The sequence below is a fragment of the Arvicola amphibius genome, chromosome 8 (assembly GCF_903992535.2).
Source record: "Arvicola amphibius chromosome 8, mArvAmp1.2, whole genome shotgun sequence".
NCBI classification, from domain to species: Eukaryota; Metazoa; Chordata; class Mammalia; order Rodentia; family Cricetidae; genus Arvicola; species Arvicola amphibius.
In genome coordinates this window covers 8,620,363-8,641,430 of record NC_052054.1, presented here as the reverse complement: position 1 = coordinate 8,641,430, position 21,068 = coordinate 8,620,363, and the positions used below count along the sequence as shown (strand labels likewise).

General features: G+C 45.4%; 2 protein-coding genes across 2 annotated transcripts in view; one reads left to right on the top strand and one right to left on the bottom strand.

The window, feature by feature from the left end:
* On the top strand, window positions 1–17,417 carry LOC121677276 (acetyl-CoA acetyltransferase, cytosolic-like). Its single transcript, XM_042055487.1, is given in 11 exon segments — window positions 1–64; window positions 541–551; window positions 553–676; window positions 5,344–5,357; window positions 5,359–5,526; window positions 6,764–6,881; window positions 10,930–11,073; window positions 12,260–12,382; window positions 13,704–13,858; window positions 16,590–16,700; window positions 17,054–17,417. Coding segments are annotated over 11 exon segments (1,194 nt in total). The 5' UTR covers window positions 1–9; the 3' UTR covers window positions 17,225–17,417.
* Window positions 17,328–21,068, bottom strand: part of Tcp1 (t-complex 1) — a 32,909-nt gene continuing 29,168 nt past the window's right edge. The window contains exon 13 of the mRNA XM_038338631.2: window positions 17,328–17,503. Within this exon, the coding sequence (XP_038194559.1) occupies window positions 17,411–17,503 (93 nt within the window). The 3' untranslated portion in view covers window positions 17,328–17,410. The remainder of the gene's footprint in view (window positions 17,504–21,068) is intronic.

Below are 21,068 nucleotides of genomic sequence, written 5' to 3'. Positions count from 1 at the left end.
AGCGCCAGGATGAGTGCCGACTCGGACCCCGTGGTCATCGTCTCTGCGGCGCGGACCGCCATAGGTGAGCGTCCCGACCCATCGGCCCCCGACCCTTCGCCCGGGCAGCTGCGCGAGAACCGGGCTCGCGTGACGGGGAGGGGGGCGGCGGGCTAGCCGGCCGCGGACCTTCCGCGGACCTGTGCCTCGCGCCTCGCCCGTGGCCCCGCGCCCCCCTCGCTGCGATTGGCTCTTTGCCGTAGAGCCACCGCTCTGCCGGGATCACCTATTGGCTGCCTGTGGGACGCGCTCTCTTCCTGATCCGTAATTGGCCCCGCTCTGCCAAGCACCATCGGTCACGCCGTGGTGGTGGGGGCCGGGAGCTAGGGGTCTGAGCAGGGGTTCCGGGCAGGCCTTGCATTGTCCCCGAGGTCCCCATCGCTTGTGCCAGCCCGGCGCTAGCAGTCTTTGCACGGAAAGCATGTGGCCCCTTCCTCCTCCTCGGCCACACCCGAGTTCCCTCGGTTCCACACGCCGTCTCTCTCCCCCGTTCCGTTGTAGGCTCCTTCAATGGGTGCCCTGTCTACTGTGCCTGTCCACGACCTGGGGACAACTGTCATCAAAGAAGTCCTGCAGAGAGCCAAGGTGGCTCCAGAAGAGGTGTCCGAGGTCATATTTGGACACGTTTTGGCGGCAGGTAACTCCTCAGTAACCCCAGGAGAGGTCAGGCTCTTTGGAAACACATTTATTTGCACACGAACACACCACACACACACACACCTCCGGACAGTTCTTGTCTTAGAGTTCCGTGTGCCAGGATTCCTCCTGTCCCTCCTCCTTGACAACTTCTTCCCTGAGTGATCCCAGACCACCGACCTGTGCCGCCTTTGCATTGTTAGAAGCAAGGCCAGCCTGGTGCATAGGAGAGTATGCATGCCCTCTCCGCACCCCTGAAATGCCACACATTCAATCAAAGCGTGCGGGCCTGGCACTGTGCCAGCAGCAGGAAGGAGGCTGTAGCGAAGAACAGGTATGTGCATGTCCACTTGTCATGAGATAGGTTGTTCCCTCACCCGTTGGGAGCTTATCACTCCCTGGAGGGATGGAGGGGAGGCAGGAGAGTATTTACCTCTGCTTCCTGCTGGGTTGTAGACCAGTGACCCTGACCATTCCGTGTTGATAACTGACATGGGGTCTGGGTGTGTAGCTCAGTGGTGACGTGTGTGGTTAGCAGGCATGAAATCCCAAGTACCATCCTGCCATCCCCTATGTCCCTCCGGCATACATTGAACTGATTGTAGAGAATTAGTTGTTAGTATTCACAGCCGACTTCTGTTCATTACTCTGTCTGGGACCTGGCCCATCTGCAGGTGTGCAGGCTGACTATTCCATGTTTGAAATACTTGGAGCCAGGATTGTTTTCATTTCAGATCCCCTCACCGGGATTTGCAACATCTGTATATGTTGTCCTTTTCTAAATTATTGCTACCTCTTAATCCACAGCTGTCCTAATCAGCAATTGCAACTCTGCCGCTTTCTGCAGAGAACGGAATTCTGTTCCCTAAGGCACCCGCTCTTTCAAAGCCACTAATGGAACTTAACTAAATCTCTGTCCCATCTAAAAGTTAACATCAAGATTCAAGGTTTTGAAGCTGAACAGCAAGTAGCTTACTTACCTCTTTCTTCTGTCTCTCCAAAAGTGCCTCTTATTACCCCTCCTTAAAAAGCTTCTCTACCTGGCTCCTTCCTACCACTTCATGTCAGTTAGTTGCTGACCGGCCTTCCTGACCACAGGGTGAATTTTATTTAATCAAAACACATCTTTGCATCATTAAACAAATGTTGCAGGGCATCAACCAAAGTAGCACACATTAAAATAATATTCCATAACAACACATATGTGTGTGTATATATATATGAAGTATCATTGTTACCAAACTTGATGTCACAATTGTTATCTCAAACCAGGTTCAGTCAGTTGTCTTTCATAATACCAAATATTAAACCTGGAATAGCAAAATGGATAGCAAATGGCAGACACGGGAAATTTATTTATTTGGTTAAACTGGGAAGAGAGGCAAAGAGACCCATTGAGCCCTCACATCCATCTTCATGGTCTAGAAGTGAGAGTAAACTTTAAATAGTCAAGTTATGGCCACACCCACTATTGACCCATCACCTGGGTCTCTTTAGCAAAGTGGTCTGACAAGTTGTCAAAGTGTGTGAAATCTTTTTTTTAAAAGAAAGCATGGGTTTCTCTGAGTGGCAGACCTTGCTGTCCTAGAACTTGCTCCATAGACCAGGCCTGGCATCTAACCCACAGAGATCCACCTGAGTGCTGGGATTATAGGATGCAATACCAAGTCCAGCTCAAGCACTTTCCCTCCTCTTTGGTTTTCTAGACAGTGTTTCCCAGTAGCTATGGGGTCAGTCCTGAAATTCCTCTCTGTAGACCAGGCTGGCCTCAACTCACAGAGATCCACCTGCCTCTGCCTCCCAAGTTCTGGGATCAAAGGTGCATCCCAACACTGCGCTCGATGCGTTTCTTTCCTTCCTTTCTTTCTTTCTTTCTTTTTTTTTTTTTTTTTTTTTTTTTTTTTTTTTTTTGTTTTTTCGAGACAGGATTTCTCTGTAGCTTTGTAGCCTGTCCTGGAACTAGCGCTTGTAGAGCAGGCTGGCCTTGAACTCACAGAGATCTGCATGCCTCTGCCTCCCAAGTGCTGGGGAATTAAAGGCGTGTGCCACCACCCGCCCAGCATCTTTTTTTTTATATAGGTTGCTTTGTCCACTCTTTTTTATATATATATTATTTTTGATTTATATGTATACAATATTCTGTGTGTATGCCTGAAGGCCAGAAGAGGGTACCAGACCTCATTACAGATGGTTGTGAGCCACCATGTGGTTGCTGGGGAATTGAACTCAGGACCTTTGGAAGAGCAGGCAATGCTCTTATAACCGCTAAGACATCTCTCCAGCCCCTTTTTTTAAAGATTTATTTTATTTATTATGTATACATGTTCTGTCTACATGTTTGCCTGCACACCAGAAGATCTCATACAGATGGTTGTGAGCCACCATGTGGTTTGCTGGGAATTGAACTCATAACCTCTGGAAGAACAGCCAATGCTCTTAACCCCTGAGCCATCTCTCCAGCCCCACGAGATCTTTTTCTAAGAGGTAGCTTCCACCTCTGCCTGCTATCAGGCTTCAACTTCTTCCTTCTCCTGCACAGGATTTGTGGGGACTTCCAGTTTGGGGGTCACTGTTTCAGTAGTCCGAAAGTCCACACAAGTGTCTCTAAAAGATATCTTCTTCTCTTAGAGCCTGAAGAGATGGCTCAGGCCGTTAAGAAGTATTCCTGCTTTCCTAGAGGACCCTGGGCTCAATTCCTAGCACTCTCTTGGAGGTTTATAGCCTCCCTCACTCCAGAATCCAGGGAACTGAGCACCCTCTTCTGGGCTTCACAAAGTACAGGCAGCCTCAAACATTCAAGCATACATACATACATACATACATACATACATACATACAGCCAAGCATTCATAACTAATATTAAGCCTCTGTGTCATGACTTGAGAGCTGGAGGTCTGAGAAAGCCTGCTACAAGTCAAACTGCATCTTTACTCTAACTAGACTATGAGGGATCATATAGTGTCACTTCAGCTTACAAAAGTTTTGTATTGCCTGGCTTGCTGATCTGTGAGTATAACCTCAGCACTCTGAGGCTTGTGAATTGAGGGTCACGAGATTGAAGTCAGCCTGAGCCCTTAAGCATGATGATCCCTCCTAAGAAGGAAAGCCAGGAAAGGCTGGAAATGTTGTAGAGCACTTGGCTGGTATGCACACGCCACTTGGTTCAATACCTTGCACAGAAAAAAGAAGAAGATATACTAAGCTTAGTACTTTGGAGCTTTTGAGATTCTTAAAATACAGATATTTGACATGTATTTGTTAAGTTTAGTTATATAGTTCTCATTTCTTTATCTTTTCAAGTCAGGGTTCTCTGTGTAGCCTTGGCTGTCCTAGAACTTATTCTGTAGACCAGGCTGGCCTCGAACTCAGGGATCTGCCTGCCTCTGCTTCCCAAGTGCTGGGATTAAAGATGTGTGTCCCTACCACCTGGCTCTTTCTTTAAAAAAAAAAAAAGTGTGTATATGCATGGTTATTTGTTTTTATATATTTTTATATTCGTGTATGGGTGTTTTTGTCGACATGTGTGTCTGTGTATTGCAATGCATGCCAGGTTTCCAGGGAGGCCAGAAGAAAGTATTGGATTCCCTTGAACTGTAGTTACAGCAAGGAAATGTCATAGATATGGGTATATGTGAAACTTGCAAAGGAGGGACCACTCTGCCATTCGTCATACAATGACAGATATAATAGCATTTCAAAGTTTTGACTCCATCCCTTCTCTGCTGCTGCTTTTTTTTTTTTTTTTTAAAAGAAAACATTTAATTGAGGTGGTGGCTTACAGTTTCAGAGGTTTCGTCCATTCTTAGAATGGCAGAGCATGGCGTGCAGGTGCACATGGTGCTGGAGAAGGAACGTGTTGATACGCAGGCAGCAGGAAGTAGACTGACTACTTCTCTGCTTCTTTTGAGAAAATGTTCTGGTTTTGCCAACTGAAGGATATCTCGGATATGCCAACAGAAAGGCATTTGTTGGTTCTAATTCTGTTATATATATATATTTAACTTTAGTTTTTATGTTTTGAGAAAAGGCCTTACTATGTAGTACAGTTTGGCCTGGAATTCACTATGTAGTTCAGACTGACTCAAATTGACATACAAGTCTCAAATTGAGTATGTAGCCCGGACTAGTCTCGAACTTACTGTGAACCTTCTACTTCGACTTAGAGAATGCTGGGGTTGCAGGTGTGAGCTACAACAAAACACTAGCACGATTTTCTACATTGCTTTTGTGCAAAGTTTTTCTCTTTAAGTAACCCCCTTTCTTCCTAAATGTCGTCATCATATGCCAGGCTTCTGGGAGGAAATGCTCTCCATGTCTGAATTATGCCTTGTGTTTACAGCCACGTGACCGGCTGGCTGTCACCCTTGGTCTTAGTTACATTTCTTGCCGAGTAGGAGGAAAAGTCTGGCCTCTAGAGAGAAAGGTCTTGAGGTTCTGTCTTAAGGCTTTGGGAACTTGCTTGTGGAGGAGGAAGCGTCTCGTGGAAACACCTAGGAGTTGCACAAGGTGCCATTTGTCCCAGGTGGAGTGGCAGGGAGGGAGGGAGGGAGAGAAGCAAGCATCTGTGCTCTGAGAACTCAGCTGGCCTGAGGGCTTTAGCCCACACTTGTCCCCTCGTGTTTTACTTTCTCCTTGATGGCTTAGAGGCCTCCGTGTTCCTTGTTCCAGGTTGTGGGCAGAATCCCCACTCGACAAGCCAGTGTGGGTGCAGGAATCCCCTACTCGGTTCCAGCATGGAGCTGCCAGATGATCTGTGGCTCAGGCCTGAAAGCCGTGTGCCTTGCAGCCCAGTCCATAGCCATAGGTGACTCCAGCATTGTGGTTGCAGGAGGCATGGAGAACATGAGCAAGGTAAGTGCAGAGGTGCCCACCGTCCTCGCCACCTAGGGTGCGTGTGCTGCTGACGGACACACAGAAAACGACTCAGCCTGGAGCCCTGCCTGAATGTCCATTGCTCTCCAGGTTGGGTGGGAAATGAAGAAGAGCTCATCAGCCAGGCAGTGGAGCCAGGGTGTGATTTTCTAAGCTGTTTTTCCAGAAGCATACAGTATTTTGTGAAATGAACCCCAAGATTAGCTGGTTGCTGTCTCATCCCGGCTTACTATGTAGCCGAGGCTAGCCCAGGAGTTGTTACATAGCCTAGTCTAACCTTAAGTGCTTGCCTCTCCACCTCTGCTTTCTGAGTGCTATATTATATATGCGTGTGTATTTACACACACACATATATATGTACATGCATGCATACATATATATATATATATATATATATATATATATATATATACACATACATGCATTCATGCATGTATGTGTATGTGTATATGTATATGCCACTGTGCCCAGAAAAAAACTTTTTAAATTTTAGGGTATTTTCCAAGTATCCAAAGCTAACTTTCTCTCTCTCTTCCTTTATTTGTTTATTTTACTCTCTCTGTATAGTCCTGGTTGTCCTGAAACTCATTCTATAGACCAGACAGACCTAGAACTCACAGAGATACACCTACCTCTGTCTCTGCCTCCTGTGTGCTAGGATTAAGGGCGTGCACCACCACCATCTGGCCAAAGCTTTATTTAAGGAGTTGTCTTCTTTACAACTTTAAAAGTTTAATGCCGGGCAGTGGTGGTGCACACCTTTAATCCCAGCACTTGGAAAGCAGAGGCAGGCGGATCTCTGTCAGTTCGAGACCAGCTTGGTCTACAGAGTGAGTTCCTGGGCAGCCGTGTCTGTTACAGGAAGAAGACTAGAAAGGTGACGGTTGTTTCACAGGCAGGTGACTAACTTCTGAGCAGTGTCAATCCCTACGAAGGTGACCTCAAGGTCATTGCAGCCACCGGAATCATCCACATTTATAATTTGACTCCTCTACTTATTATCAAGGAATAAATATTAGATAGTCCAACAATGGAGCAACTTTCTCCTGACTGGTGTGCTAATGCCAAGAGGTTTCAGGCCCTGACCTGGGGAAGCAGGTTAGTGGGGAGAAGGGCTTGATGGGTAAATGAAGAGGGAGGAAGTCAGGTCCAGACCATTCATAAGGAGAGGATAAATGACCACCAAGTCTAACCTGTTCTCACGTCCTGTTTCCAGGCCCCTCACTTGGCTCACCTGAGAGCAGGAGTCAAGATGGGTGAGATGCCGCTGGCTGACAGCATCCTCTGTGATGGCCTTACAGATGCGTTTCACAACTACCACATGGGCATTACAGGTAAGGCTGATGTGGCTGCAAACACTGGCTTAGAAAAGGTTTAAAGAGTGTGTGACTTGAGGTGCGTAGTGTAGGCTGTGAGTCTGGTGACTGTCATGCGACCCTCCTGTCCCAACATCTGCTTTAGTCAGGAAGCTACGGCATACAGTAGCTCCCAGAGAGTCCTGGAATATGTGTGGTGTTGAATACCTCAAGAAGCTTTCCTAGGTGGCCTGTGGCCTGCTTTTGACCTGATTCCAGAGAATTTGTTACAATTGTAGATGTCATTGATCAGCTTCGGACTTTAGTGGCTAGACCTTGCACACAGGCAAGGAGAGAGAGGTCATGCCTTCCAAATGTCTGTGACTCGCTCATTCTGTCTTTAATGTTCCCTATAGCACCTGCTGACAGTATGTCCACATTGTCACTGGCAATGACAATATAAAGCAGCCACAAGATGACAGATTTTCACCAGATTTTAAGGTCATAAAACCAAAAAAGTGAGACAGTAATAGAAGATTGTTAGGAACCTGAATGGACAGCAAGTGACTTCCTGAAAGGCACATTTTGCTGATGCCATGGCTGATCTACCAGTGTAAAGATGACTATTATTGGAGAGATGGGTCAGTGGTCAGGAGCACTGGCCTTGTTGCAAAGGACCTGAGTTTGGTTCCCAGAACCCACATCATGTGGCTCACAACCATCTGTAACTCTAGTTTCAGGGGCTACTTTGCCTTCTAACCTCCACAGGCACTGCACATACATGGTGTACATAAGCTATTTCAGCCCACCATACATACACATAAATAAAAATAATAAATTAAAAAAAATTTTTTAAAGAACTTAGGCAGGCATCGTGGTACACACCTTTAGCCTCAACACTTGAGAGGCAGTGACAGACAGATCTCTGTGAGTTTTAGACCAGTCTTCTTAGTAATGTGTGGGTTTTTAGGCCAGCCAGAAATACACCACATTTAGTTCCTGTCTCAAAAACAAAAGACAAAAAAAACCTTAAAAACATGACTGTTATGTGTAGGCATGAAAGCTCTAGTTTAGGGGCTGGAGAGATGGTTCAGCAGGTAAAAGCACTTGGTGCTCTTGCAGAGGACCCAAGTTCAATTCTTACCTCCCACAAAATGATTTCACGGGATCCATTGCCCTTTTCCAATTTCCAAGGACAGCAAGCATGCATATACATACATGCAAGTAAAACAGTCAAGCATAAAATTAAATTAATTAAATATTTTTAAAAAAAAATGTTTAAAAGAGGGCTGCAGAGATGGCTCAGAGGTTAAGAGCACTGGCTGCTCTTTCAGAGGTTCTGAGTTCAATTCCCAGCACCCACATGGTGGCTCACAACCATCTATGATGAATCTGGTGCCCTCTTTTGGTGTGTAGGCATACATGCAGGCAGAATGCTGTATACATAATAAATAAATAAATCTTTAAAAAAAATGTTTAAAAGAAAACTGTATTCCAAAAGGTTCATCCTGCCCAAGAAGCTGACAGTAGAAGGTACCACATCCTTAGGAAGTTCCACAGGGTCTAAGCCTAGCAGAGAGACAGCATACAGGCTGCTCTAAACTGCCTGCTCTTTGTTTGCTCTCTTTACAGACACATTTTCTCTCTGTGGAACTGAAATGAGTACATCGATACTCTCTACTTGTAAATCCTTGGCACGGAAGAATGCTATGATTTTTCTGGATTAACCCCCTCATTTCATCAAATAAGGAAGCAGAGTCATTACCCCTTTGGGTGATCGAGAGACCCTTTCACAGGGGCTGCTTAAGATCATCTGCATATCAGATATTTACATTACGATTCATAATAGTAGCAAAATTACAGTTATGAAGTAGCAACAAATATAATTTTATGGTTGGGCGTCACCATAGCATGAGGAACTGTATGAAAGGGCTGCAGCATTAGGAAGGTTGAGAACCACTGATCTTGGTCCTGTATCCTGTGTTGACAGATGAAGCAATTGAAAAATCAATATTTTTACTATATATAAATATAACTTGCCAGGTAGTGGTGACACTTTTAATCCTAGCACTTGAGAGGCAGAGAGGCAGGCAAATCTCTGTGAGTTCAAGGCCAGCCTTGTCTACAGAGCAAGTACCAAGACAGGCTCCAAAGCTACACAGAGAAACCGTGTCTCTAAAAACATCAATAATAAATAAATAAATCTATATATTTCTAAAATCTTAAACAGAAGTAACATTTGACAGTGAGTTAAATAAACCCTGAGAAGTGAAGCAACTTGTTCTAAAGCTGGCAGCAATGACTGAGATTCCATGAGAAGTAGCAGTCATAGGAATAGGGTAATAGGCAGAGGCTAAGAGGTAGACACAAGAGACAGAGTGTGCAAATTCAAGGAGGTCTTGGAATGTGTCAAACAGGGAATTCAACAGCCCAGAAAGCTAAATAACACCAGCAGACCATGGAAGGTGTCATGGTTCTTACCTGGATCTTAGCCACCATTGTGTCTAGCCAGTTTCTCAAGTGATACTCATACTAGCTGCCTGAACATCACCAAGATGGTCATTAAAATTTTAGATCCTGAAGCTAGTTTCAGGTTAGAGTACTTGTTCAACATATGTAGTGTCCTGGACTCCATCCAAAACAAGCACTCAAACAAAGAAAACAACACATAGAAACTTCATCTCCAAGGGCCCCAAGCCTCACTGACTATCCATAAGCAAGATAAATTGGTTACCACCTGTGCCAACACACCATTATTCAGTGAGGAAACATAAGGCAATGTAAGGGAAGAGAGGAGCTATCTAGCCATGGTTAGAGAGATGACTCAGTGTTTAAAAGTTGATGTGGGAGGGTCTTCTGTTTGAGTTGATTTCATTGGTTAATAAAGAAACTGCCATGGCCCATTTGATAGGCCAGCCCTTAGTTGGGTGGAGTAGACAGAACAGAATGCTGGGAAAAAGGGAAGTCATGCCTCTCCTCTCTGAGACAGTCACCATGATGCCAGCCACCAGGTCAAACATGCTAAATCTTTCCCGGTAAGCCACCACTTTGTGGCGCTACACAGATTATTAGAAATGGGTTAATCAAGATGTGAGAATTAGACAATAAGAGGCTGGAACTAATGGGCCAGGCAGTGTTTTAATGAATACAGTTTGTGTATTGTTATTTCTGGTGTAAAGCTAGGCATGCGGGAGCTGGGTGGTGGGACTAAAAGCAGGCCTGCCCACAGCTCCTCACTACAAAAGTGCTTGCTGCAATTTCAGAGGACCAGTGTTCAGTTCCCAGCAACCATGTCATGTGGCTCAGTGCCAGACATCTAAGGCCATGTTCCGGCCTCCTCAGCTAACTGCACATGTGCACACATAGACATAAGCACACATGTAAAATAAATAAAAATCTTCTTAAAATTGAAAAATGGATATCAAACTTAAGGAGCACACTGGTAGTCTGAAGATCTAAAAACATTTACATCGAAGAGCACCAGATCCTAAGTAATGCAGTAGCCTGATACTCAGAGATCATGCTGTTAGCTGTGAGCCAAGCAACCTGGCTTATTCTTTGTTTGTTTGTTTGTTTGTTTGTTTGTTTGTTTGAGACAGGGTTTCTCTGTGTAGCTTTGGAGCCTGTGCTGGAACTAGCTCTTGTAGACCAGGCTGGCCTCGTTCACAGAGATCTTCCTGCCTCTGCCTCCTGAGTGCTGGGATTAAAGGCATGCACCACCACCAGCTAAACTGCCTTATTCTTAAATCATATTATATCAAAAGGTAAGGTTTGATGAAGAAGCCAAGAAATTGTATCAATGTTAAATTTCCTGATTTAAAATTTTTTTTTAAAAAAAGGAGAGAAGCAAAGTAGTGGTAGCACACATCATTAATCCCAGCACTCGGGAGGCAGAGACAGGCAGATCTCTGTGAGTTCTAGGCCGATCTCTATGAGTTCCAGGCCAGCCTGATCTATAAAGTGAGTTCTAGGACAGGCACCAAAGCTACACAGAGGAAACCCTGTCAACAAAACAAAACAAAAACAACAACAACAAAAAAAAACCCCAACTCTTGAAAATGCTGTTTTTTTCTTTCCTTCTCCTCAGCTGAAAATGTAGCCAAAAAATGGCAAGTGAGCAGAGAAGCCCAGGACAAGGTTGCGGTTCTGTCCCAGAACAGGGCAGAGCATGCGCAGAAAGCCGGCCACTTTGACAAAGAGATCGTGCCAGTGCTGGTGTCCTCCAGGAAAGGTGAGTATGGAGACCACAGTCCACACGAGCCTGTTCATAGGCGTGACTGACACCCAAGGGTGGTATGGAGGCTGTTTGTGAACTCTGGTCTTTACAAGTTGTAGAGGTGTAGACTTCACACGTCGGAATGTGAGAGAGTTGATGGTGATGTGTTGTTGTTGTTAGGTTTGCTTGTTTGGTTGGTTTTTCAAGACAGGGTTTCGCTGTGTAGCCCTGGCTGTACTGAAACTCACTCTGTAGATCACAGAGATCTGCCTGATTCTCTCTCCTAAGTCCTGGGTTTAAAGGTGTGATCACTACTGCCCAGCATGTTGTCTTGCTGTGTAGATAGCCTAGAGCTCACTCTGGATCAGGCTGGCCTCCTCCTGCTTCTGTCTACTGAGTGCTGGGATAACAGGTGCACCACCACACTGGCTGGAAAGTGCTGTCTACATGGGATATGGACACATGGGAAACTGTCATCTTCAAACTGTTCACGGCTGCAATGTGTATGCAGTCGGCTCCATGAAAAGTGGAGCATCAGTCTGTGGTCGTTAGGGGACAGTAGCTCTCCAAACCTTTCCGGAATGGCATCTACTCTGCAGAGTTGATCTTGTGTCTCACACTCGCATTCTGAAGGGAGCACATTCTCAAAAAATTTATTTTACCTTATTTTCATGTGTGTGCATATGTCTGTCTGTCTGTATCTGTGAGTATATGCACATGTGTGTGGTTACCCTTGGGACTGTTTAAAGATCTTAGATCCCTAGGAACTAGAGTTACAGGTTCTTATGAGCTGCTGGAGGTAGATGCAAATTCTGGTCATCATGATGAATAGCAAGCAACCTTAAAGACTAAACGGTCTCTCCAGTTCCTTAAAGGCGCATCATGTTAGGGTACTGTCCGTGCTCTGAAGCCGAATCTGCAGACAGTTCCCCTATCCATAACTGACATTCATGCTCAGCTCATAGAGGGTGGATTGTCCCAGTCCTGAGCCACTCAGTTGTAGCCAACTGAATGCAGTGATCCAAACCCATGTGCATACAATACAAATGACCTCTGTCCTTAGGAAGGGCTGTGGATTGGGAACACAGCAAGACTGTCTGATGAAGAGTTCTCATGGGGGGTAGCATGCAGTAATTCTAGCAATTCCCGGCACTCTGCCTTCTCTGTACTCATCCCAGGTAGCTGGTTTTACTTTTTGCAGGTTCTACTGAAGTGAAAATTGATGAGTTTCCTCGCCATGGGAGTAACATGGAAGCCATGGGCAAGCTGAAACCTTACTTCCTTTCTGATGGGACGGGAACAGTCACCCCAGCTAATGCATCAGGTTTGATTTCTGAAGGGCATTGAGGGAAGAACCAACTGATGAGGTCTACCAAGTGAATATGTCTTTCTACACAACATGATTTCTAAATCTAGGTTTAAGGGGAAGCTTATAGTTTCTATATGCTTGGCTATTTAATCTATACTTAATGAAGTGATTTCCTTTCTTGTCATCTAGATTAAAACATATGTGTGAAAGAATAAAACGATGAAGTTGTCTGGCCAGTGGTGGTACACACCTGTAATCCTAGTACGCTGTGAGTTCTAGGGCAGCCTGGTCTACAGAGTGAGTTCCAGGACAGCTAGAGCTACACAGAGAAGCACTGTCTCAAGGGAGTGGAGGGAATTTAAAGTTGCCAGGCATGGTGAGGCACTCATTTAATTTCATCATTGCACCAGAGTTCTGTGAGGTTGAAGCCAGCCTGGTATACCTGGTACATGTAGGGATTTCCAGGCCAGCCAAGGCTAGAAAGAGCCTGTCTCAAAAAAAAAAAAAAAAAAAAAAAAAAAAAAAAAGACTTCAGAGTTATCCTTCTTTTTTTAAAATATTTATTTATTTATTAATGTATACAATATTCTGTCTGTGTATATGACTGCAGGCCAGAAGAGAGCACTAGACCTCATTACAGATGGTTGTGAGCCACCATGTGGTTGCCGGGAATTGAACTCAGGACCTTTGAAAGAGTAGGCAATGCTCTTAACCACTGAGCCATCTCCCCAGCCCTCCTTCATATTTTTCTAGTTCCAGAAAGTTCCCAATATCTGTGAGTGAGGCTTAGGTTTGTTTCTTTAGTTTCCTTCCATCTCCCTTCCCCATTGCTTTTGGAAGAGTCTTGCAGTGTTGTGTGGTCAATATCATTCTAGACTTTTACCATTTCCTTCCTTCCTTCTTTCCTTCCTTCCTTCCTTCCTTCTTTCCTTCTTTCCTTCCTTCCTTCCTTCCTTCTTTCCTTCTTTCCTTCCTTCCTTCCTTCCTTCCTTCCTTCCTTCCTTCCTTCCTTCCTTCCTTCCTTCCTTCCTTTTTTGAGGCAGAATTTCTCTGTGTAACAGACTAGGTGCCTGTCTTAGAACTTGTTCTGTAGACTAGGCTGGCCTTGAACTCACAGAGGTCCGCCTGCCTTTGCCTCCCAAAGGTTGGTTCTAAAGGCCGCTGCTGCCGCCACCCAGCGACCTTGACCATTTCTAAGTACACCATGCCGTCAGATGAATCACAGTCAAGGGCTTTGCCAACCTGTCAGTAGCTTGATGCTTTCAGGTGGGAAAGGTGGTGGCCTGGGTACATACCTGACAAAGAGCACTGTAGAAACCAAGTCCCTTGTTCACAGGGATAAATGATGGTGCCGCTGCTGTGGTTCTTATGAAGAAGACAGAAGCCGAGAGTCGAAGGCTGAGACCTTTAGCAAGAATAATTTCCTGGTCACAAGCTGGTGTGGAGCCTTCCATTATGGGAGCAGGACCAATTCCAGCCATAAAGCAAGCTGTGAGTCTTACTCTGTAGCCTTTCAGCTGTTTGTTTTCCATGTTTGTAACAGAGTTCTGTGTAGCCCAGACTGCTTCAAACCTACTATGTAGCTCAGGACGATCTTGAGCAACCTTGTACTCCTGGGCCTTCAGCCTGCATTTCCCAACTCCTGAGACCATTGTCTACACCTGTGTATCTGTCTGCCTCATCTTTGTGGACCTCATCCTTGACTTTGGTGATGCTCTGAGGGCAGCTGACTGCAGTTCTGTACAAGCTCCTCTTGAGCCCCTCCCCTCCCACTGCCACTCCGAAGTGTAAGGACATGCATGATTTTGTTACTTCTACCAGCTTTTATTTGCTGTTTACCTTTTGTGAAAACGTTGTATTCCCCAGGCCTTAAGTGAATTTAGTTCTCTCCCTAACTTTCGGGTCACATATTTGTGTATGTAACTGTGTCTGGGTTTGTGAGAAGGTAGTGACACATTGTTGTTCCATTTTTTAAAAAAAAGCCAGGCGGTGGTGGCCCATGCCTTTAATCCAAGCACTTGGGAGGCTGAGGCACACAAATATCTGTGAGTTTGAGGCCAGCCTGGTCTACATAGTGAGTTTTAGGACTGCCAGGGCTATACAAAGAAATCCTGTCTTGATCAACAAAACAAAACAAACAAAAAACCAACCAACATATATGAGGGCTGGAGAGATGGCTCAGTGGTTAAGAGCACTGACTGCTCTTCCAGAGGACCTGGGTTCAATTCCCAGCAACCACATGGCAGTGCATATCTGTCTGTAACTCCAGTCCCTAGGGATCTAGGCCCTCTTCTCCTAAAATCCATAGCCCTCACCGGCATGTAAGTGGTGAACTTACATACCCACAGGCAGAATGCTCATATACAAAATAAAATATTGTAAATGTATTTTTTAAAAAAAACTGTGTGTCTCTGTGTGTAGAGAACCAGGCCACTCTGAGGCTTTTCAGATGCCCAGTTGATAGGACAAACAGAACATGTGTGGCAAGATCTAGTTTGAAGCTGGAGTCAAGACCTTGAAGGGGTTAAGGATTCAATTCCTGGAAGCTTGTGTTTTTCCCCCTGAAGAGACTAGAATTATCAGCCCCACGGCCATTGTGTGCTTGGTCTGTGGCTCACTTGAGATGCCCTGTGTTCCACTTGTGCAACACTGCTTGGTTAGCTTCCTGCTGACTTGTCCATTGTCCCATTCTCCCCTAGAAACTGCATGTAAGGTGCTATACTTATTAAAAAGCTTGCTTAGCATGAAACATAGCTTGTGCAAGACATCCTTGCCTTGGCTTTCCTCTCTTCTTGCTCCTGGTCGTCTGATCTAGGACCCTGTCACCTGGACCTGCTTGTCCAGGGTGTGTGTTTGTGTATGTGTGTAGGCTTGGGACATATGTGGAAGTCAGAGAACAACTTGCAGGAATTGTTCTTGCCTTAGACTTGTGAGACCTGGGGAGCTCCAGAGTGAAACCAACTAGCTGCACTCTTCCCCTGTATTTTTGAGATAGCCTCACAATCGTCTGGAATTTTCCAACCAGGCTAGGTGTCTTTCCAGCTCTGAGATTTGCCCATCTCTGCCTTCCCAGCAGTGTGATCCCAGGAGCTCCACCATGCCTGGTTCTTTTGTTTGGTTGGTTTGGTTTTTCAAGATAGGCTTTCAGCGTGTAGCTCTAGCTGTGCAACTCGCTTTGTAGGCACCTGCTTCTGTTTCCTGAGTTGGGATTAAAGGCACGTGCCACCACCACCAAGCGTACCATTTTTTCCCCAGTGTGGGTTCTGGGATTGACCTTGGGACATTTGCACTTTACCTCTTGAACCATTTTCTCCAGCCCCAGGTCATTTCTTTTGTTTTGTTTTGTTTTGTTTTATGTGCATGAGTGTCTTGCTTGCATATATGTCTGCCAGTAGAGGTGCCAGATCCCCTGGGACTGGAGTTACAGGCTGGATGGTGAGCTGCCATGTGAGTGTTGGGAACTGTTGTGCATGGGTCATCTGGAAGCGTATCTGATCTTTCCCCAGCCCCTAGGTTTTTTAAAAGTCAGATACAAGTATGCTGTATTACCTGTACATAACAGATGCTGTTTGTTTCGTGTTTAAAATAGGTTAGACTTCCTATGTTAAGGGGTATTTAGAGTATATTCTTTTGGTTTTGAAGCTGAGCCTTGTTCTCTATGATTTTAGATACTGTCCTGCCTGAGCTTCTGAGGTGCTAAGATTACAGGTGTGTGTCCCTAGAGAACATCATCTGCCTTTTGAATGGCGACAGCTTCAATGGGGGGCTGGAGGGAGGGAGCAGGGAAACGTCACGGCTCAGATAGAAACTATCCATACTGCCAGTGGTTTCAGATGGGATGTCATTATGCAGGCTGACTGTGGCCTCTTCAGCCCTGTGTTTACAGACAGAAGCTGCCATGGCACACCTACTTTCATAGGCAGTTTCCTAAAAGGGGTATCGTATCGTTGAGGGAGATATTACGTATATCACTGTATCTTTTCTTTTTAATTATTGTGTGCAAGCATGAAGTTGCCCCTGGAGGCCACAAGAGGGCATGTGATGCCATAGAGTTGGAGTTGTAGGGGTTTGTGAGCCACTCAACATGAGTTCTGGGTCTGAAGTCTCATCCTCATGATAGAGCAGCAAGTATTCTTAACCACTGAACCGTTTCTCCAGCACCTCAAGTTTATACCATTTTGTTAGTAATGAATGATTTGACTTCAGTTCATCTTTCCTGTAGGTTATGAAAGCAGGCTGGTCCCTGGAGGATGTCGACCTGTTTGAAATCAATGAAGCCTTTGCAGCAGTGTCTGTTGCAATAGCTAAGGAACTTGGATTAAACCCAGAGAAGGTAACCAACATTAACTGTTTGGTTTGCCAGTGGACTTGCACAGTCCAAGTTTAGGGTTTTAAAAACCAACAAATGAGGTTATTTCCCAGGACTGGTTATCTTGGCAAGAGATGAACAAATACTAGTTAAGTTTCAGTTGACTTATTTGTTGTTTTTCACAGAGGAGACCTGAGTATGTTAGTTCACAATGAATAGGGCATTCTACAAACAAGGGCATCAGCAGTATTTACTCCTAAGCTTGACAGTGGGAGTTGAAAGGGTGGTTTGCTAGCATAACCCTGAGATGACAAAGATAAACAGAGATGCTAGCTTGTGTCCCCAAAAGACTGACTTGATCTCTTCCCCTCCTGTAGGTCAACATCGATGGAGGAGCCATTGCCTTGGGCCATCCTCTGGGAGCATCCGGCTGTAGGATTCTAGTGACCTTGTTACACAGCCTTGAGAGAAAGGGCGGAACACGTGGTGTGGCAGCCCTGTGCATTGGGGGTGGGATGGGGATAGCAATGTGTGTTCAGAGAGGATGACCTGCCTGACAGCCACCACCCCTGAACGCTTCTTGCTAAATCAGTGAAACACTGCATAGTACGTGAAATCAGAGGACCAAAGTGAGGACAGGAAGCCAGGTGGTCAGCTTGTTGTACTTTAATGAGACACCCAAGGCTAAGACATTGCATCTTACACTGCTATAAATAAAAGGGAAATCCAATCAATCAGTCATCAAGGGCTCCAGAGTGAACGGCGTTTTCATAACTTCCATGTTTATCGTCTTTGCTTTCTGGGTGTAATTTTATCAGATCATCGATTTTTTGTTTGTTTTTTTTATTTTGTTTTTGTTTTGAGATAGGTCTTCACCATGTAGCCTTGAAATTGTTTTGTAGACCAGGCTGACTTTGAATTCCCAGAGAGCTACCTGCCTCCTCCTCCTGAGTACTGGAATTAAAAAGGTGTGTGCCATCATTCCTGGACCCCAAAATGACCCATTCAAAGGATGGTGACTGGGGCGTCTGTTGCAGACTTCAGGCTCTTCACTTTAACTGTGGTTGGTTCAAAAAAATCCTGCTTGCTTGTTGTGGTTTCCCATTGATCAAATCAAGACCAATCCTGTAATGGTGAAAATTCAGTGACCTCTTCCAAGCTGAAGTGCTGTGTTCCAGCTGTTCTGGCCCACGAGACTGGAATTCAAACAAGTGTATCTCTGGGAGTAGAAAAGTGAGCAGCAGGCAGTTTTGATGTATTTTACTTCTCTATTCTCAACTGGATAAGACGTTACCTGCTTCAAATTTCTGTCTTGCCTTCCCCAGAATGATGATGGGCTGTAGCCTGGAATTGTGAGCCAAATAAATTCCTTCCTCCCTTCTGTTGTTCTTTGTCAGTTTTATCGTGACAGCAGAAATAAAGCTAGAACATAAGGATGTATTAATGACAGACAACTTGAACAGAAAAGCCATGGTTCACAGTATGTAGCTGAGAGGTTCAGCCAAAGTATGTAACTGAGAGGTTCAGCCAAGGACGTCTGAAGCAAAATAATGGGTTTTGGGCAGGTCGGGCAGAAAGCGTTCATTTATTATGGACATTACTAACAAGCCTCTATGTTCCTCAGATGAACCTGCCAGGAGGTAGCCACACACACTGTGACAGTCATAAGCAAACTAATAGAGACAGATTTTGAAAGTCAGTTATTGAAGCCTGTGTCACACCCGCACGATTGGTCAGTGATGGGCCAAATACACAGCAGCAGTGCCCTAAGAGTCCAATGAAGTGAAGACTGCTGAGACAGCACGGCAGCTGTGGCAGTGCAGCGCACCACTGACAGCAGACTACAGCCACAGCGCACACCACCCTGCACAGTGGTATAAGCATAGCATCTTAGGTGAAGGTATAAAACCAGGCTGTGGTAGCACATGCCTGTAATCCCAGCATTCGAGAGGCAAAGGTAGGCCCAGTCTACAGATCAAGTTCCAGGACAGCTAAGCTACACAGAGAAACCCTGTCTCAAAAAACCACACACAAGTATAGCAGTTACAGTATCTGACACTTGATAATAAACAATGGACTTTGTGTGCTTATTGTACTTCTTTTGTATACAGTGTTCTGCCCACGTGTATGCATGCATGCAGAAGAGGACACCAAATCTTACAGCTGTGAGCTACCATGTGGTTGCTGGGAGTTGAGCTCAGCACCTCTGGACGAGCAGCCAGTGCTCTTGCCCTCTGAGCCATCTCTCCAGCCCCAGCTTATCATACATTTATTTTATATCATTTTTCTAGTATGTGACATGAGGCCACTGTGCTGACCATGCTGATCACAACTCCCAATCTTAAATAATTCACCTGTTTTAGATACCTGAAGCTAGGACATCATTCCTGGTATTTCTCTCTCTCTCCCCCTCTGTCTCTCTCTCTCTCTGTCTCTCTCTCTCTCTCTCTCTCTCTCTCTCTCTCTCTCTCTCTCTCTCTCTCTCTCTCTCTCTCTCTCTCTCTCTCTCTCTCTCTCTCTCTCTCTCTCTCTCTCTCTCTTTGAGACAGGGTTTCTCTATGTGCCCCTGGCTGTTCTGGAACTCACTTTGCAATCCAGGCTGGCCTCAAACTCACAGAGACCTACTTGTCTCTACCTCCTGAATGCTGGCATTAAAGGCGTGTGCTACCACTGCCTGGCTTGACAAATCGTTATTTTAGAGTATGCTCCTAGCTAGCCAGTCACTGCAGGCTGGGGCTACACATCAGGAACATGGTCTGCCTCTACCTCAGAAACTTGGGATTACACCTGTGCAAAAATTTAACAGAAACAAGCCAAGGATTTTTGTGTATGTATGTGTGTTCCCATGTTTATGTATGTATATTTGGAGATTAGAGATCTGGAGCATCAGATCCTCTGGAACTGGAGTTCACCATGTAGTGTTAGGACTAACACCAGGTCCTCCTCAAGAGCAGAAAGTACTCAACCACTGACTGAGCCATCTCTCTACCTCCCCCCCCCCCACCTTTTTTGTTAAAGATATGAGTGCTCTGTCGGCATGTATCCCCTGCAGCCAGAAGAGGGCATCAGATCCCATTATATCTGTTTGTGAACCACCATGTGGTTGCTGGGAATTGAACTCAGGACCTCTGGAAGAGCAGTCAGTGCTTTTAACCACTGAGCCATTGCTCCAGCCCCCATCTCTAGCCCATTTTTAAATTGGGCAGGGGTACTCAGGAATACAGAGCTTGAGGAAGCCAGGGGCAGTGGATATTCCTGGAGTCAGAGGTAGTTGTAAGGAGATGAGGGTGCTGCCAGTCAAATTCAATCCTAGGATTTTTTTAAATTTATTTTTATTTTATGCACATTGGTATTTTGCCATGAGTGTTAGGTCCCCAGAAACTGGAATTAAAGATAGTTGTGAGCTGCCATGTGGGTACAGGGAATTGAACTCAGGTCCTCTGGAAGAACAACCAGTGCTCTTAACCACTGAGCCATCTCTCCAGCCTCAATCCTAGGAAATTTAAATAGAGAGGGCCGGCCAGTCTGCTCTTAGGCAAACAAGGATTTCAGAGCTGTCAACATAATGGGGTGTCCGGGGTGGACATGATGTTTCCTGGGAACCTGCTGCAAAGTTGGATGAGGGGCAGTCAACCCACAGAGTAGGGGTACATGGGATAGACAAGACACGAAGCTGCAGGTGCAAACCAGAATGACTGTCCTTTCAGAACGCTGAGGGCCCTGCAGCTGCCCTGAGAGGGAATGGGGGTGGGGACGATAGCCAGAGCCAGTCTGCAAAAGGCATGACACAAGGCATTGTGGGAAAGGTAAGTGAAATGTTCTCTTTTCTATCAAAAGTTTAGATGAGACCAAGGATGTCCCATCTTCAATTAGAAAAGGCATCACCTCACAAAACTCCCCTCCCCCGTCAGTATTTTTCTAGCTAATAGTATGTACTCAAGGTTACATCTCTTCTCAAAAGTTACACTTGGGGCGGGAGAAGGGGTTTTCGTGCCTTTAATTGTAGCACTTGAGAGGCAGAGGCAGGCAGAGCTCTGTGAGTCCAAGGCCAGTCTGGTCTACAGAGTGAGTTCTAGGACAGGACAGCCAGGACTGTTACACAGAGAAATCTTGTCTTGGAAAACTTAAAAAAAAAAGTTAAAGTTATACTTAAGTTAGCCCACACAGCTTTAACCCCAGCACTTGCGAGGTAGCAAGGTAGAAACAGGTTGATGTCTAAATTCCTGGCCAACCTGATCTACAAAGTGACTTCCAGGTCAGCTAATGGCTTCATTATGAAATCATGTCTAGAGAGAGAGATAATTTGGGGGGTCTGGAGAGATGGCTCACAGGTTAAGAGCACTTGCACTTATTTTTGCAGAGAACCTGAGTTAACAACCACATGGTTATTCA